This window comes from Carassius gibelio, chromosome A3, assembly GCF_023724105.1.
Source record: "Carassius gibelio isolate Cgi1373 ecotype wild population from Czech Republic chromosome A3, carGib1.2-hapl.c, whole genome shotgun sequence".
NCBI lineage: Eukaryota > Metazoa > Chordata > Actinopteri > Cypriniformes > Cyprinidae > Carassius > Carassius gibelio.
In genome coordinates, this window is record NC_068373.1 from 20,043,060 (window position 1) to 20,060,015 (window position 16,956).

The 16,956-nt window shown below is 39.5% G+C and overlaps 2 protein-coding genes across 5 annotated transcripts in view; one reads left to right on the forward strand and one right to left on the reverse strand.

The window, feature by feature from the left end:
- LOC127951491 (formin-like protein 1) overlaps positions 1 to 4,925 on the forward strand; it is a 19,686-nt gene extending 14,761 nt beyond the window's left edge. For both annotated transcript variants that reach the window (XM_052549388.1, XM_052549382.1), the window contains exons 15-27: positions 154 to 433; positions 554 to 817; positions 917 to 1,041; positions 1,322 to 1,524; positions 1,618 to 1,852; positions 1,948 to 2,016; positions 2,097 to 2,177; positions 3,447 to 3,576; positions 3,708 to 3,871; positions 3,957 to 4,058; positions 4,304 to 4,402; positions 4,499 to 4,604; positions 4,791 to 4,925. In XM_052549388.1, coding sequence (XP_052405348.1) covers positions 154 to 433; positions 554 to 817; positions 917 to 1,041; positions 1,322 to 1,524; positions 1,618 to 1,852; positions 1,948 to 2,016; positions 2,097 to 2,177; positions 3,447 to 3,576; positions 3,708 to 3,871; positions 3,957 to 4,058; positions 4,304 to 4,402; positions 4,499 to 4,604; positions 4,791 to 4,855 — 1,923 coding nt within the window. In that variant the 3' untranslated portion in view covers positions 4,856 to 4,925. The remainder of the gene's footprint in view (positions 1 to 153; positions 434 to 553; positions 818 to 916; positions 1,042 to 1,321; positions 1,525 to 1,617; positions 1,853 to 1,947; positions 2,017 to 2,096; positions 2,178 to 3,446; positions 3,577 to 3,707; positions 3,872 to 3,956; positions 4,059 to 4,303; positions 4,403 to 4,498; positions 4,605 to 4,790) is intronic.
- A 448-nt stretch (positions 4,926 to 5,373) lies between these two features.
- Positions 5,374 to 16,956, reverse strand: part of LOC127951424 (SRC kinase signaling inhibitor 1-like) — a 65,601-nt gene continuing 54,018 nt past the window's right edge. Inside the window, exons 18-21 of one of the 3 annotated variants that reach the window (XM_052549307.1) lie at positions 15,415 to 15,471; positions 14,558 to 15,319; positions 13,256 to 13,369; positions 5,374 to 10,136 (exon numbers count right to left, since the gene is read on the reverse strand). In XM_052549307.1, the coding sequence (XP_052405267.1) occupies positions 9,657 to 10,136; positions 13,256 to 13,369; positions 14,558 to 15,319; positions 15,415 to 15,471 (1,413 nt within the window). In that variant the 3' untranslated portion in view covers positions 5,374 to 9,656. Of the gene's footprint in view, positions 10,501 to 13,255; positions 13,370 to 14,557; positions 15,320 to 15,414; positions 15,472 to 16,956 lie in introns of all 3 variants that reach the window. The other 2 variants (XM_052549311.1, XM_052549319.1) reach the window with 2 other exon arrangements.

The following is a 16,956-nucleotide window of genomic DNA, read 5'->3' on the forward strand; positions in this document are numbered from 1 at the left end:
CTATTCATACTATATACTATTAGTATTCAAGATTAGAAGTAGTGTGTCTCCATGCAAAGTGCAGTACGTTCATTCTTAGAATAAATAATTCTGTAGGCATATCAATATTGGGAATCAGTCTTTGTCTCTAACCTTTACATGTGTGTGTAACAGGAGAGCTTGCGAGAGTCCTGTGCCCAAGTGAGCACTTTGCAGCAGAGGGAACGAGAACGAGAGATTCAGAGAGAGAGAGAAAAAGAGCAGCAGTGTCTGTCACAGCCCTCACAGGTAGACAGAGAAAGAAACGGAGAGGTGAGTGGAAAGGAGTCCAAACTGGAGGTGAAGCTGAAGGAACTGCAGGAGAAGGGCTTAGTTCGACTGGAGCGCACAGCCTCTGGAAGCCTGGACATCGAAGTGATTCCAGCCACCGTAGAGAAAATTGTCACTCAGACAGGTAGGAGCACTTGTGCAAAAGTTCTCCATCTGCTTAGCATCTAAAATGAATGCTTCTAGTGAACTCAAACTGTTTACCTTTAGCTGGTTACATTGATATTAACACAACGTCCTTTCATAGTGACTGTATCAGATCCAGCTTCTCAAGCGCCATCCCCTGCAGGCGCAGCACCGCCTCCACCTCCTCCACCTCCTCCACTACCTGATGCTGCAGCTCCCCCTCCTCCACCACCACCACCCCCTCCTCCTCCTCCTGAAAGCGGAGGTATTCCGCCTCCCCCTCCTCCTCCTCCTCCTGGTGGAGGTCCACCACCACCCCCGCCCCCACCTGGCAGTGGACCACCACCCCCTCCAGGAGCTCCTCCTGCCACTGGGGCTGAAACAGGTGAAGGGACTAAACATTTCACAATAAAAGAAATAATCATTCAAACATGCAGCCAGAGCTGAGTGAGCTTACATCCATCTTTTTCATCCTTTCACACAGGACCAAAGGGACGTAAACCCATTCAACCGAAGTTCAAGATGCCCCTGTTGAACTGGCAGGCGTTGAAGCCCAATCAAGTGACGGGAACGGTGTTCGTTGAGCTGAATGATGAACAACTCTTAGGGGTAACAGCAAAGAATTCCTTAAAATGCACCAAAAATAAACCTGTATGACTCAAAGCGTTGAGTGGAACTGTAAGAATGTTTCTTTGAATAGTTTGAATAGTCCATATAATGAAAGCCAGTGAGGTACAAAATTACTTTGAAACACGTTGACTTTCACTATATGGATGTTTCACAGAAGACAGAATATCATACAGGTTTGGAACAAAGAGGATGAGTAAATGAATTTACATTTTTGGGTGAATTATCTCTTTTAATCTATTACACTCTCTCTCTCTCTCAGGAGCTGAATATGGATCTATTTGCAGAGCAGTTTAAAACCAAGGCTCAAGGTCCTCCAACAGATATTTCAAAGCTCAAGGTTAAGGTGGCTGAGAAGGCACCTAGTAAGGTGTCCCTGCTGGAGCCTAACAAATCCAAAAACCTTGCAATCACCCTCCGCAAGGGAGGCATGAGCCCCAACGACATCTGCACAGCCATTGAGAGGTATGTTTCAACAACAGCAAACTGCACAAAAAAAAAAGCTTTAAACCAACCTGAACGAGCGTGGAAACTCTCTTCTCTGTGTCTTGCTCTCAGATATGATCAGCAGTCTCTGGGTCTTGACTTTCTGGAGCTTCTGGAACGTTTCGTCCCATCAGAATTTGAGATGAAGTTACTCCAGAACTACGAAAAGGAAGGGCGCCCACTAGAGGACCTGAGTGAAGAGGACCGTTTCATGATCCGCTTTGGTAAAATCCCACGCCTTGCTCAGCGGATCAACACCCTCACCTTCATGGGCAACTTCCAAGAGAGCGTGAAACGTCTGCAGCCGGTCAGTTAACATCACTCTTTGGCTGGTGTTCCTAGTATAATTCATATGTTTTATAAAAAAAAAATCATCCTTTTTTTCTCCACCTGTTTCCGTAGCAATTAGATGCAATCATTGCAGCTTCCGAGTCCCTCAAGTCTTCATCAAAGCTGAAGAAGATGTTAGAGGTGAGTAGACCTCATTTGTGCTTAAAGGTATGTTTGGTGTGCTTATTCAATGTAGCTCACTTATCAATCTTCTGGTTCAGATCATCTTGGCCTTTGGGAACTACATGAACAGCAGTAAAAGAGGAGCAGCGTATGGATTCCGCCTGCAGAGCCTTGACCTGGTGAGTGGGTTTGTAGATTTGAACTTTAAGGCTCATGTTTTTGTTAGGCAGGACTGAAGTGTTATGTATGCATTGTAAATAAGAGCAGAAGGTTACAGGCCAAGGTGAGAGTTTTGGAAAACTCATTGTATTAGTAATGACAGACCTTTCATGTAGAGGCCTTTGATGCAGAAACAAAGATCGAAACTTTGAATGAGAATGAAACTTTGCAAGCTAATCATCTGTAGCTGAAATTTCCTATTAATTCCTTTTACGTTCACCTTCGTTTTCCATTTGTTTCCAGGTTTTTCAAATGTTTCAGATTACTTCCCCACCACTTTTTTAATTAATGTTTTTTTTTTTTTACAAACTCAAAAACATCAACAAAACTAATTATACACACAATATTTATTAAGTCTTTATATCTATCTACATGTGTGTGTATATACAGCACTGTATATATGTAACAAGGAGTCAGAGACGTTCGGATCCATCTGCAGTACTTTATTAACAGAGAAATGTCAAACAGGCAGAATTCAGGTAACAGCATCAGGTGTGTCAAGGGATATCCAGAATCAATAACAATAACAAGCAGAGGTCGGGGCAGGCAGCAGAGAATCACAGTCAGTTTAAACAAACCAAAGTCAAACACGGAAGGAACAAACACTAGAATAATGCTCAGAAATGCCAGACGGAACTAAACAAGACTTCGCACTTACTGTGAGAAATTGAAATCAGTTTTATTTCATTATACTATTATAATTTCGATTTATTGTCTTCATTTTAATTGTTATTATTATTTTCAGTTATGTTAGTACATCAAACTAAACTAAATGAAAATGCAAAATTGAAAATGTGAAAAGTTGCCTTGGCAAGTAGCTAAAATAAAATACGTTTGTATATTAATATATTATATTTCAATTGAAGTTTATTTCAAGAAATGACAGTTTTAATCTATAATAACCCTGATTAAAATATATGAAAATGTTAACAGTGAAAATTTGCAGGTTATATGTAATTTCAGATGACGTGAAATTTATTAATTTTATATTGTAAATTTTTAAGCAGTTTCCATCTATATATACACATCTCATTATAATTACTTTATGAATATATTGATCTGTTTCATTTCTTAGTGATGGATGATATTTACCCAAAATAAAAACAATTTCTGCCTCTACCTTAACTCTATTTTGCCAATAACTACATCTCATCTCTTAATCTTTTCTTAGTGGCCACAGTAAAAACTCCCAGTGTTCTCACTCAGTGTCACTCTCTTGTGTGTTTCAGCTGTTGGACACGAAGTCCACAGACCGCACACAGACTTTGATGCATTTCATCGCGAATATGGTGCAGGAGAAATACCCTGAGCTTGCCTCCTTCCACACTGAACTCCGCTTTGTAGACAAGGCTGCTCTGGGTAAGAAATACCATAATAACGGTTCATCCCACTACATACTGTACATGCTACAAACAATGAGACACATTTCACTGCATATCAATAATAGATTTGGAGAGTGTTTTCTCTTTCTCACTCCTTTGCTCTCTCAGTGTCTTTGGACAGTGTGCTCCAGGATGTGAGATCTCTGGAGAGAGGGATGGAAGGGACCAAGAAAGAGTTCCTGGTGCAGGACGACATCCCGGCCCTGAAGGAGTTTGTTAAGGCCAACAGTGACGTATTAGACTCACTTGTTAAAGATGGCAAGACAGCACAGGTGAGAGTATGCTCAATGCACACAAACTATTAGACATCAAATCTGCTCAATTAGTCTTGCTGACTTATTCTCTACTGCCAACAAGGAGGCATACACGTCTATAGTGGAGTACTACGGAGAGAATCCGAAAACGACACAGCCTTCCATGTTCTTCCCGCTCTTCGTCAGGTTCGTCAAAGCTTATAAGGTGAGAGATACAGCTATTGAACGTTTGTGTCAACACATACACATATTCAAGGGTAAATAACAAGCTTTTATTTTTTTGACTGTTCACATGCTTATGGGAATTGATTGAAATACTGTAAGTACAGTAAAGGAATAAAATGTTGAATGAGCGTGTTAAAGGAGCTGAGCTCTAAACAAAAAAACGAAGATACTGCAAGCTTTTCACCAGCTGATTCATTACTGTGGTGTGTTATTGTCACACAACAGCAAGCAGAACAAGATAATGAACAGAAGAAGAAACAAGTGAGTGCAGCAGAAGAACAGAAAACCCCTAACCTAAAGAAGAAAGATAGCACTCCTCAAAAGGTGACAAAAAATGCATTTATTTAATTAGATTTTTGTTTTTATAAATCTACTAATTATAGAATTATATTTATAATTATGTTCTCCTATTCTAACCAGAGTCCCATGATGCCCAAAATGCCTCAGATGGATCTGATTGCAGAGCTGAAGAAGAGACAGGTGAAGCCCCAGGTGACAGACGGGGCCATTGATGACATTATAACAGGTACAAAAGTGTTATCGATTAACAACCAAAATAGTCTTGTCAAAATATACCCCAAGCACTTTCCTTATGCTTATGCTTCCCTTAATTCTTAACTGACAAGAACGATTTGCCACCTACTATTCTATATATATTTTTAAGAATTATATATATATATATATATATTTTTTTTTTTCATTTGTTTGTCAGATTTGAGAAATGCACCCTACAGAAGAGGTGATGGTCGGAGAGCGACTCCACGACATGATAACTGAGAGTTACCTAAAAAGACTTCCCTCCTCCCCACTGGACACTTCAGGTGGATGAGGAGAGACCCCCCCCCCCCCCCCAAAAAAAAGAGTGCTATATAAATGCATCATTCATTCACTTCTGTATATAACACCTGGTCTTATTCTTTATATATTAAAACCTTTTCAATCTGTACAGTGATATAGTAAATTACTGGCAAACATACATACACATTCACTGATGCTGCACACAAACAAAGAGTCACACTAACAGACACCCATCATCACACGCTTACATATGCCCTGATACAAGTCATATAATTGTAAATAAGGCATAAAAAGGATTTTTGTACCATTGCATATGCTCGTGAATATGTAAGCAACTGCAGAGCTTGAATTTTCATGGTTTTGCAGCGTTTATATTGAAATGCAAACATTTGTACGATTTCTGAGATATTTTTAATAAAATGGTGAAAACATTGTACAGTAACAAACATGTTTCTTTAATTCTGAGAAACCAAAAAAAAAAGACAATAGAAATATCGTCATAGAAGAGAGCTGTACTTTATTAGACACACAACCACAGCAATTATGTACAAAATGTTTCAGCTCTCAATGTTTTCTCACAGAAAAAAAAATAAATAGTCACATTTCTCACAAAGTTATCATGGCATCCACACTGACAAATTAACTTATTTTTCTTCTGTATCTATAGGTGTTTATATATCTTATTTGTATATAGAGTGATTCTCTGTTGGTATTATTCTCTACTCTAGAGATGGGAAGGTAAAGGGCTCGCACCATTACTAGTGCCCTGATGCTCAGAGCTGAACTGAATCTGCTCAGTCACTCAGTAAAACACATTCAGAGCTTGCCACTCAAGTCTGATCACCACAGATTACAGTAAGACTGGACATGCCTGAGCCACAAAGAAATCAGACATAGAAAAAGTCATTTATTCCTACTTTACCTCTACAGCTGTGAACCTCATTTCAGTGCACTTGACCTCACTATTCTCTCCATTGACCTAAAAAAAACAAACATGTATATAACTTTGTTTTTTTTGTTTTTTAAATCATCTGCACCGTGCGATTGCTTTTAGGATGTACATGCATTGCTATAATTATTGTTTTTAATATATTTTTAAAAACTTTTAATATATACCTTATAACTCCATCTTTTAAATAAAACTTTTTTTTTCAGGACATAATTTTGTCAGAATCGAATAATTACGGTTTTATTTACATGTTATAGTATTTTCATATTTTTTTTTTTTTTGTATTTTAATCGTATTATTTGATGTCAGAATTTTGTAACATCCACACATCCATATAGAAAAGAAATCTCACTTAAGGGACTAAAGAGCTCTGTTAAAATATTCTACATAAAGACGTTCCATCAAAGACCATTCAACAAAGAATGTGCTTTCTCCAAAGTACTCCGTTATTTTTGGCCTGGTAAACCAGACACAACTAGCAGAAGCATCCAGCTCCTCCTACCTCCTGCAGTCTTTCTCTAACCTGCAACTCAAACATTTCCTTTTCGTTTCCTTGACCAAGGCATTTGTACATTGAAAGTTTAAAAACTGTTATTCAGTAGTGTCTCACTGAATAAGCAATACATTTCAGATGTACTCCCTACCACTAGATGGCAGGAGAGGGTTGTGACAGTTCATTTACATTTGCCATTATAGCCACATTTCATCTTTGATTCCACCAAAAGCAAACAAATTAAGAATAAGCAAATGACATTCTCAGGTAACCATACAGATTAGAGTTTAATAAGTATCAGCAATGCACCTGATTTCACTCGAATCACATTAAATAAAATCTTTCGACTGTCTGGCTGGATAAAGGCTTTTTCAGATTCACCCAATTTATAAACTCATAAAATGAACAAAATCTCAACCTGTGGTTAGATGCAGTTATACTTCATACATGAGCTGGACTGTACAGAGTAATATTTTCAACTCAATATACAAAACACTTTTCTTATGAATAAATAATTTTCTAGTGTGCTATGTTTTTCTTCAGGATTACAAAAACAAAAGTATGTACAAATAAATCTCAGTTAATATAAAATCAACAAACAAAAAAATATACAAACGCAAATCTAGTATCATACATTTTTTTTTACCAACCATGTTAAGTGAAAAATAAATTACTAAATTTGAAGATGTATTTATATATCATGTCTGAGCTGATATCTTACCATGTTTTAAGAGAGAAAGATACTGCTTTAAAAAGGGAGATTTCACCAGCTTCCTACATTTATCCATCACACTCTCCGAGGGGAGTCAAGACGGTCTTTTCTTAGCTCACAAATTTCTACCCGTGGCTTTACTAAGAGGATGAAGTGCACTTTCTGACAGGAAGTGCAGTAGATACTTAGCATCTCCACCCAAGCATGAAACCCGGTTCTGGTTTCTGAGAAACTGTAGGCCGTGGGTAACGTTTTGATCGTGCAAGTGTGCTCACGGCAGGACAAATTGCTAAACTTGCTAGTTTGAAATAATAGTTTGGTGCGGAGTCCTTAAATCGGCTAAGCTTTGAATCTGATGGTTGCTGTGGACTTTCCAGACAGGACTAGAAAAATCAAGTGTGTAAAAGATCTAGAGTACAAATCAAGACAAGTTCATTTTAACAATTGTAATTTTAAGGAATTTTGCAAACCACCACTGACTTTTTGTATAACTAGCAGATCCAGGCGTTTTCAATCACAGATGTTAAATTTAAATAAAACTGTATTCAGTGGCTTAAATGAAGGAGTTTCCATGCATGTAACAACCTAAGCTTGACCTTTTTGCCTCTCACAGCACATCCCACATGAATCATTATACATTTCGGACATGAATTACAGGCCGATTTGGCTGCGAGACACGGAGTAGCACCACTAATCTCTCCTCTGGCCATTTACTCTCGACGTCAACCTAGTGCTTAAGCCATTATTTTAAACCCCGCAGCACAAGCAATCAATTTCACACATTGGTTTTGTCAGGAAGTTAGAAAAATCTCCCCTCTTGCTCTATTCATCTCATTCTATTCTGCTCTTAAATTCTCTGGGCTCATGAGAAAACCTGCAGGTTGTGGCATTGACAAATTCGCAACATAAGAATACCCCTGTGAGAAGAAGAAAAAGAATTTTGTCGCGTGTGCCAGTGCGTGCATGTTATGGAATGAGAAAAGCAGATGGATGGGCATAATCAGAGCCTTTAAAAGAACGGATGTGATGTTCATATTTACATCACCATTCCAGGTAATCATAAACTGGCACACAGTTACCTTCTAAAAATGATATTGAATCTAAGTGTCGGAGGGTTTGTCTTGCTCATTACAGTAGGAGAAAGGATGAGTTGGATTTCTCTACCGCACAGATGTCTTCTACTCAATGGATCACGTCCACTGGCGTACATGCTGTGGAATTACCCTCTGTCTTCTTGCTTGTGCAACCCCTACACGGTGAACCTGACCATCTGTTTGTTCATTTTAAATTGGAATTCAGCTTCACAATCTGGGAGGCCCAAAGGTTAAGACAGCTTGTGCCGAATGTTTGATGATTGTCAGATCATTGTACTTTCTCTAGCTTCTAAAACCTGTTGTGCTTCTGCAATGACAAGAACCGGGAAGTTATCCTAAATATATCCTTACAGAGGAAAACTTTGACTTTGAAGAAAACAAATGCCTAACAACACCATCCCATAATAAGTTATTTAAAAAGTAGGCAGCCCTCCACTTTCTCACAATTCCTCTGTTGCCATGACAACTTGTGCTAAGTTACAGCAAACATGTAAATCGGCTGTATGAAGACCTATTTGAGCGCAAATGAGAACAAAAATAGACTCTTAGGCAGTGTATGTGTTCCAAAGGGAAAGTTCTTCTGAAAAAGAAAATTCTACATGAATTTCTTTCTTCTGTAGAACACAAAAGAAGATATTTTGAAGAATGTTTTTGCCCACACAATTTAAGTCAGTGGAGTCCGAAACATTGTTAGACCCTACTGACTTCTGTTGTAGACAATAAACCAAGGATTTTTCTTTTCAGAAAGCAAGTCAATCAGTTTACAACAACATAAGAATGAGTAAATCATGGCAGAATGTTAATTTTTGGATGAACTATCCACTTAAGGGAGTTTATAATCATCAAAATGTTAATCATAGCACCAATTTCAGTTATTGTCCTCTAGCAGTATGCCTGATAGGCAAAATCTACATTATAACAAGCAACACTGCCTCCATATTAAGTTTTTGCTGTTATTTTTTTAACATTCTTTTTGTTAATATAGATATTAGCAATAAAACATCTCGACAAACACTGACTACTACAGTACTCACTTTCGATTATTGCAACTCTACTTGGTTTTACATAGTCTTACAGTCTTGATTTTACACTTGATGGATATCTACCGAACTCAGCTAGACCTCCAACATGTGAGATTTGGCAAATGATTGAGGGTTTGGGTAAAGAGTCCTTCCCCAGGCCTCCCGTGGGTGGTGTGATGCTGGCTGTGCAGTGGAGCTGGAAACAGGCTGGTGGTGAGTGTCCAAGCCCATCTGTTGGTTCTCTAGTTTGAGGAACTGGCAGAAATGCAGAGTAGGTAGGGTTTACAGTTTGGATCGGTTTACAAACTGAAGAAAAGTGCACTACGCCTCCTTGCACTACGTCACCATTCTCTGCAAGGCGTCTTGGTAAGGAGAGCCGGGGAAAGGATCAGAAACAAAACACTATAGAAGCTAAGCCTCCAAAAAAAAAAAAAGTTCATCATTTCAGCATTTCAGTTCATCTGCCTGTGCTGTCTGCATCCTATATATACATTTCCAGCCACATCCTCCTTAATCACTGTTGTCCAGAGTCACCATCTTGGGTTTAGTCTTATTCCTCTCCTTGACAAACTCCAAGCTTCCGGAGACTGAAGGTTTCAGGGACAGCGAGGACAGACTCAGTGAGGTCAGAGCAGAGGGTGAGGTTGAGGTTGAGGTTGAGGAAGAGGATGTAGGTGAAGTCGGAGAGGGAGGGGATCGACCATTGGAGATGGGAAGAGGAAGGCTTGAGGAGTTGAAGTTCTGCTCTCTGAGTAACCGATGCTGTCTTAAAGTGGACGAGAGCAGGAAGGCCTCCGCTGAGAAACTGGATGAGGAGAGGCTAGCAAGAAGCGCTTTGGCCTGGTTGGAGGAGGCCGTTAAGGAGGACAGCGCCCCCTCCTGGGGGTACTTTCGCAATCTGGAAGGTAGGTGGCCAGAGAAGCTAGCGGCTCTGGTGCTTGCGAGGAGCGACTCGGTTGTTCTGGCTCTGCTGATGTTCAGACTTAGAGCCTGAGGGGCAGGAGTGGGGGAATAAAGGACAGAAGAGTGGGTAGAGAAGAAACACAGTAAAAACTAAAGAAATAAAGTCATTTTGGGAGGCTTTTTAGGTTTGGTTTGGCTGCAATGGGTTATTAATCTCTCTCACAAGATACTTTCTCTAAGCAACAAATGAAGCTCTGGTGAATATTGAAAACTGCATGATGTTTTAGGCCGTTTCCTTAAAAGTACACAGGATTGACTGGGAGGAACTGGGTAAAGGATTGTGGGCTTCAGTCAGGAGATGCTGATGAAGAAGTGGTGGTGAAGACAGCGGAGGAGGAGGTGGATAAGCCTTGGTCAAGTCAGGTTGTTTTGGGTCTCTCGCTTCCGTTCACTGGGTCGAGGGGTTGGACGTGAATGGTTGAGGGCCGATGAAGGATGGCATGTGACACGCAGGCAGGTTGTGGTGACGAAGAGAACAATGCAAGAGGAAGGGGAGGATGGGAGGAAGGATGAAGACAAACACAGGACAACATTATTCAGGTTAGGATCATTCATGCATGATGCTAGCCTGGTACACTCTACGTGTGGATTTCACCACATGAGGGCCAATCCACATACATTTATAACACTCACAATGCATTATGCTAGAAGAAACGGACCATTTGATCCCAAGATCTTGTTTGGTTTATTGAACATGTATGCATCTCTATTACCATCAGTCACTCACACACACTCTTTCGGTTACTGTGAGACAGGATGCTGAAAGTGTCCCATTGAAATCTTCTCAAACTCTAATCACTTGTGAGGGAGATGGATGGACAGCACGGATACAAGGAGAGAAGAGGACATAGAGATGGGGGTGAAGAGAGAGCCTAGAGAGCCTGTGTCTTTCCACATGACGTGCCAATTATTCCACCCTGATAGAGCAGAAAAAGACTCCCTATCTCTCTCTCTCGCCCATATCTCTCTTCCCTTTAACCTTCTCCTTCTCTTTCATTTCAGTCATTCTTTTCCAAATCTGCTGGCCCATGGTCTTTTCACAGAGCCTTCTCAAAAAGTCCCTGGAGAACACAACTATGAAGAAGGATAAAATAGCTACTGCTTCTGCATGGTCATAAAGAATACATTTCCCTTTTGGCCATTTTCCACTTACTTTCCTTTTAAAATTCATGTGTCAAAAGCTCACGCAATTGAGAATAGACATAAAGCTGCCCAAGGAAGTCATATGTGAAATGAAAATGGGTGCTAGAGGGGTGCACAAACAACTTGAGATAGAGAAAAAAAGATGCTTTAATGAAATATGTGCAACGTAAGGATTTTTTTGGCATTTGATAAATTTGAGAAAAACTATTTTATTCTGCTGTCTGCAAGATTATGTCATTCTATTGACAGCATAATAGTTTTAACCGTGTGACAAAATCTGCATATCGTTTTCTGGTACAATAAACAAAAAAACTATTCCAAAGTTGTTGTTATATCTCAAATCAATGCTGTTCTTTTGAACTTTCTATCGATCAAAGAGCCCTGAAAAAATGTATTACCATTTCTACAAAAATATATAAATGGCAACATTGATAATAATAAGCAATATTTCATGAGCACCAAAAATATTAGAATGACTGAAGGATCATGTGACACTGAAGTAAAATATATTAAAACAGAAGACATTTATTTTCAAATGAAATAATATTTCACAATATTACTGTTTTTACTGTATTTTTGATCAAATAAATGCAGACTTAGAGAAAATAAGAGACTTGTTACCGACCCCAAACTTTTGAAAGGTGGTGTACATTTCATTTGCACTCATTTCTAATTTAATTTACAATTAGTCCAATAAAGACAAGGAGAAAAGTTCGGAAATGGCAAGTGAAATCGGACCAAAAGAGAGTGCTGGAGCAGTGATGTGTTAATCAAGAAGTCAGAGAGAGTGCAATCATTTCAAAGATAAAGTCTTTTAAGAGAAGGTGAAAAGATGTGTGTGCATAAATGTTTGCATCCATTTTCTGCTAATAGGGTTAAGACAAAAAGGCGATATACGCAGTCCACTTCAAGGGGAATAATTAGCAGTTACACTGACAAGACTAAATCCTGATCATATCCAGCTTAGCAGGAGTGCCTATAACAGCAAATATGCTCTCCTGTAATTATATGAACCCTCTGATCTTGCTCGCTCTCTAGACTTGCCAATATCTGCTTCTCTCTTCCTTCCACATAAAAGATTAGATTTCTTTTCTAATATTCATGGCCTGTTGAACAAGGGCCAGATTTATCAAATACAGAGTGAGGAGATTTACAGGGCACCGCATATCTATCTTCTCCATACCTACAGCACACAGGCCCTCAGTTGTCTTTTTCTCCCTCTAATCTGTCTTTATAAAACCCTCCACTGTTTTCTCCACCTGTCTCATTCACTTCGCTTATGTTGCAGAGCTCACATTTCCCTCGTCTCTGGCTTCATGCTTTCATTCTACCCCTTCTCCTGAGACCCACCTGTCTCTGGTTTCTTTGTTGTGTTAGGGGGTTTTAAGTGCACTTGAGAGTCCCAAATGTTCTGCGATTGATGCACCAATTCAGCTTTTTCAAAGCGTCACTGCAAGAAAGTTCTCTCCCAGCCTCACTTCACTTGTGACTGACACACACAGACAAATACGTGCATGTACACACACACATCTCCCCTCAAGCTCTTGGCAATAGTCTGAGCTGTGGATTTTGAGCTCTGAAAAGGCCTCAGACAGACATTATGAATCGGTTTTAAGCAGAAAATTACCTTCTTAGCTTAGAGAAAGCCATTTTAAATATTAGTACAAATTTACACAGCATTAAGGCTAAGAATGAGACTAAAAGCATGTTCAACGTACTACCAAGACTGAAAAAAATGGACCAGGCTAGGCCTAAACACCTAGTCTAGATTAAGACTAGACCAAAACTATAACTAAGACTAAAACCACATTTAAATTTTAGACCAAACTCAAAATAAACCACAACCAAGATCAAAACAAAGATTAAAGCTAGACCAAAACTAGACTGAGAAAGACAGACAGAGACAGAACCAGAGAATGATAGAGAAAACCACGGAATGATAGACAGAATGATAGAACAACTGAGATATAGAACAACAGAATGACTAGCCAGACAGATCATACCTGCTGTTGACCCTGGTTCTTTAGGAAGTCCTCTCTCTGTTTGCTTGTTTTGCTCTTTTCTGATCCACTTTGCTGCAGGTGCTTTAGACGAGACAACACTTTTCCACCGCCAGTCTGAGAAGGATGAGAGAGAAGAAAAGATGAATCTGTGCACTATATTTGGCAATATTTTTCATCCAATTTCCAACAGTGTATTTGCCATCGCCGGCAGTCAATGGAAGTGCTGGAGGAGAATAGTGTTCAAGACGAGCAGGAGGGTAATGTGTTTTTAATAGAACACATGCATCTCAGCACACACACACAAACAGACACATATTAACTATGATTTCTTGTATCAAATTTAGAAAATATAAATGATACAGCTCTGCACAAAGTTGACAAAATCTCTCTGTGAAATACGAAATAATGAACACTTTCTCTAGTCTTTTCACTCTCTGTATATATTACCTATAAAAGATCAAGCACTTGACCAAAGTCTAGAGTCACAACCAGCCGAAAGACCTTTCAAAGCTTAAAGGAGGCCCATTAGCTGTGTGTTTTATGAAAATGAGCACCTCACTGAATGAGGGCTTTGTAAGAGGATCTAATGCGTGCAATCAGGTGGACCTGCGGATGCCAGGCTCCATCTGTCCTATGAAAACAGCGTGCAATGACCTAGAGCAAGGGGCTTGAACACAACAGTTAGGAGGGATGACGCATTGCTGGCTTGTATACAAATGTGTGGGCTGAAAGCAACTCAAAGGAAAACACAAGTGACTTCATCCAAATCCTTCCCTTCTGTCACACATGGAGATCAGCCCTGTTCTCAGCGGAGTTGAGTAATACACATGATATCTGATGCTGCTTCATAGCAGTTTATCCTATAACTACTCTCTGAAGATGAAAGACAAATGCCAGGAGACAATACCACATAAATTACTCTACAAAATCACACAAGCAGTTACGAAGAGGTTCCCTGGGCTTTATCTTTTTATTTTATGAGAAAACCACATTTAATGTCTTATGTAGCAGAGGAAAATAAGACAACGGGAAAGTAATCAGATTGCAAAGTCATTTTAAGAAAAGTAGCAGGCTATTAAAGAAGAGGAGTTAACAAGAGAATTTATTTTGCAAAAGATAAAATATGTATTTCTACAGAGGCTGAAGGCAAACAGTTTATCAAAGCATTTGCAAAAGAGAACAAACTGATCTAGTTGAGCAGCCCAGCGGAAGAGACCAAAAACCTTCCAGCAGACAGGAAGAAAGAAGATGGAAAAGACAGAAAGACCAGGGCTGAAGAAGATACTGAAGGTTAGGTTGAACCTTTTCTGTGGATGTGCTGATGCAGGATGGTTTTGGTGGGACAACAGGTTTGTTTGTGCCTCCTCCGTCTGCAGCGGTCTGTGCTGTATGTCGAGTGCTGCCAGATCTCTTGATGGAGGAACTCTGCGCCTGGACGGATGCTGGGAAGATGTTCCCCATATGAGGATCAGTGCTGAACTCCATCAGGCTGAGCTCCAGCTCACGGATGGTTTCCTCCAAACTGTCCAGACGACGGTACGTGCTGTGGCAGATGTCTTCCTTTACCCCTCCAGTGCCTTGAGTGCAGATCAAACCCACTTGAGATGTCTCTACAGGCCCATTTTGCAGCGGGACAGAGAATGTAGTGTCTGACTTTCTCATTCGCTCTTCTTTCGTTTCTGTCCGCGCCTCGAGAGACTCCTGAACCCTTGGCTCCCTCCTCAGGGGCTGTTTAATTGCTCTCTCGCTTGTTAAGGGCGGGAACGACTGGGTCACATCCTGGACAGGACTCTGGAACTCCCTCTGGGCCGCATCCAAATCTTGCATCCGAGGGACTTTTTGGCTGGTTGACAAGTCTTGTTTCCATAGCGACAGACGGGGAGTCCTCACAATGTGGCTGAAGTAACTTACTCTGATGTCATTCCCAGTGTTATTGTCTTTAACTGTCTGCATGCTGCCAGACGGCCGGGTCTCTGGTGAGTCCTCAGAAGGGGACGTGGGGAGAGAGTTACACTCAGTTAAGACTATCTGGGGAACTGGAGTGGAGGACATCCCTTGCTGCATCTGCAATGTAGCAGGAGAAATTTGTATAATTAACCCATGAATCATAAATGTACGAATTTGTAAGGTTAATGTAAAGGTGGCTAGAAAGAACTTACCAGAGGTTTCTCTGTAAAATCACTGGAGTGATCATCACCACGCTTAGATGTGATCATCTGCTGGCACATATGTAGTATAGCACACATACAAATACAAAATTAAATTAAATAAAAAAAACAAATATTCAAACACATTTAGCCAGGAATAATTCTCAAAAATCACTTAAAAGCACTCAAAAATCATTCAGTCCTCATTTACTTTCCTTTATTCAAGCTTTTTCATGTTTGAATTAAAAAAATGCACAAGAACAAAAGTAGTCCAAAGTAGTCAATTTGACCCATGCTAGTCTTGTTTTGTGAGGAACTAAATAAAATCGACATTCACTCGATTATTCACTCATGATCTTATTCTCTCCTTGAGCTGTTAAATGTTACGACTGAATCATTGAGTCAGTTGAGCACTCGAGTGCACAAACAAATCATGAATAAATCATTCAGACTACTTTTGTGAAACAGATTCAAAACATCCAATTCAAAAAAATAAACAAATCAGCTATTTCTCTCATAAACCTAAATTATTGTTAATTTTAGTATTAAAAATATTATGGAATCAGAAGACTTGGAATATGGAATATGGACTACTTTTACGATACCATTAATAATTTTGAATACTTTTTGAATGTTGAAAGTTTCAGGCTCCAATCATATTGCTTTGTTTACAGAGCATAGTAAAACAAAATTTCTCTTTTTTTTTTGTACAAAAAAAAAAATTAAAGTCATATGGGTTTGGAACGACATGAGGGTGAGTAAATGATGATAGAATATACATTTTTTGAAGAACTATTCCTTTAAATATCATTTAAAAAACAAAAAGCAAAAATCAGGGCAAGTGCTACTACATTACAATATCAAACCACTTTTAGTTTCAATGGAGGAAAATGGATATTTGTCATTTCAACACAAAACAGACATGCACTGGCAAGTGAACACTCACACACTGTGTACAGTGCATTGTGATTGTGTAGTTGTGCTTGTGCTCACTGTGATGTGTGATTGTGCCTAAGAGCATCTTTGGTCTTTACTTTCATTGTCTAACATTTATAGGGACACTTTTTGAGGTGAATTAAGATTCATGTGTATGAGTGTACAACAGCTGTCCACACTAGCTTGCAGGGGGCTGTTACCTGTCCAGCCGAGGGCACATGGGGCAACAGCTGTAAACTAGAGGGAGGAGGATATTTCCTGGGAGAGGGCAGGGGGAGAGTCAGATGTCGCTCAAAGAGCTGAGCAGTCAGGGAGATCGAAGAGAATGAATGAAAAATATGGGATGCACAGTATCAGTTCAGACCAATTCATTTCAGGACTGTTCATGAAAAGCTACAATGTCATTTAGGCCATGCACATTCATATACAAAATTGTAAATCCCATAATTTATTCAATCAGATATTAAAAATTACATTATAATTTTGCTGAACATCAGAAATTACAAACTGTACCTTTAAACAATGTTTAGACTTTAGCTATTTATGTAGAGTGCGGGTTTTATTGAGTTATGGTTTTGTTTGAGAAGCAGCTTGTGAGCCTCATTAGGTTTGAGAGGG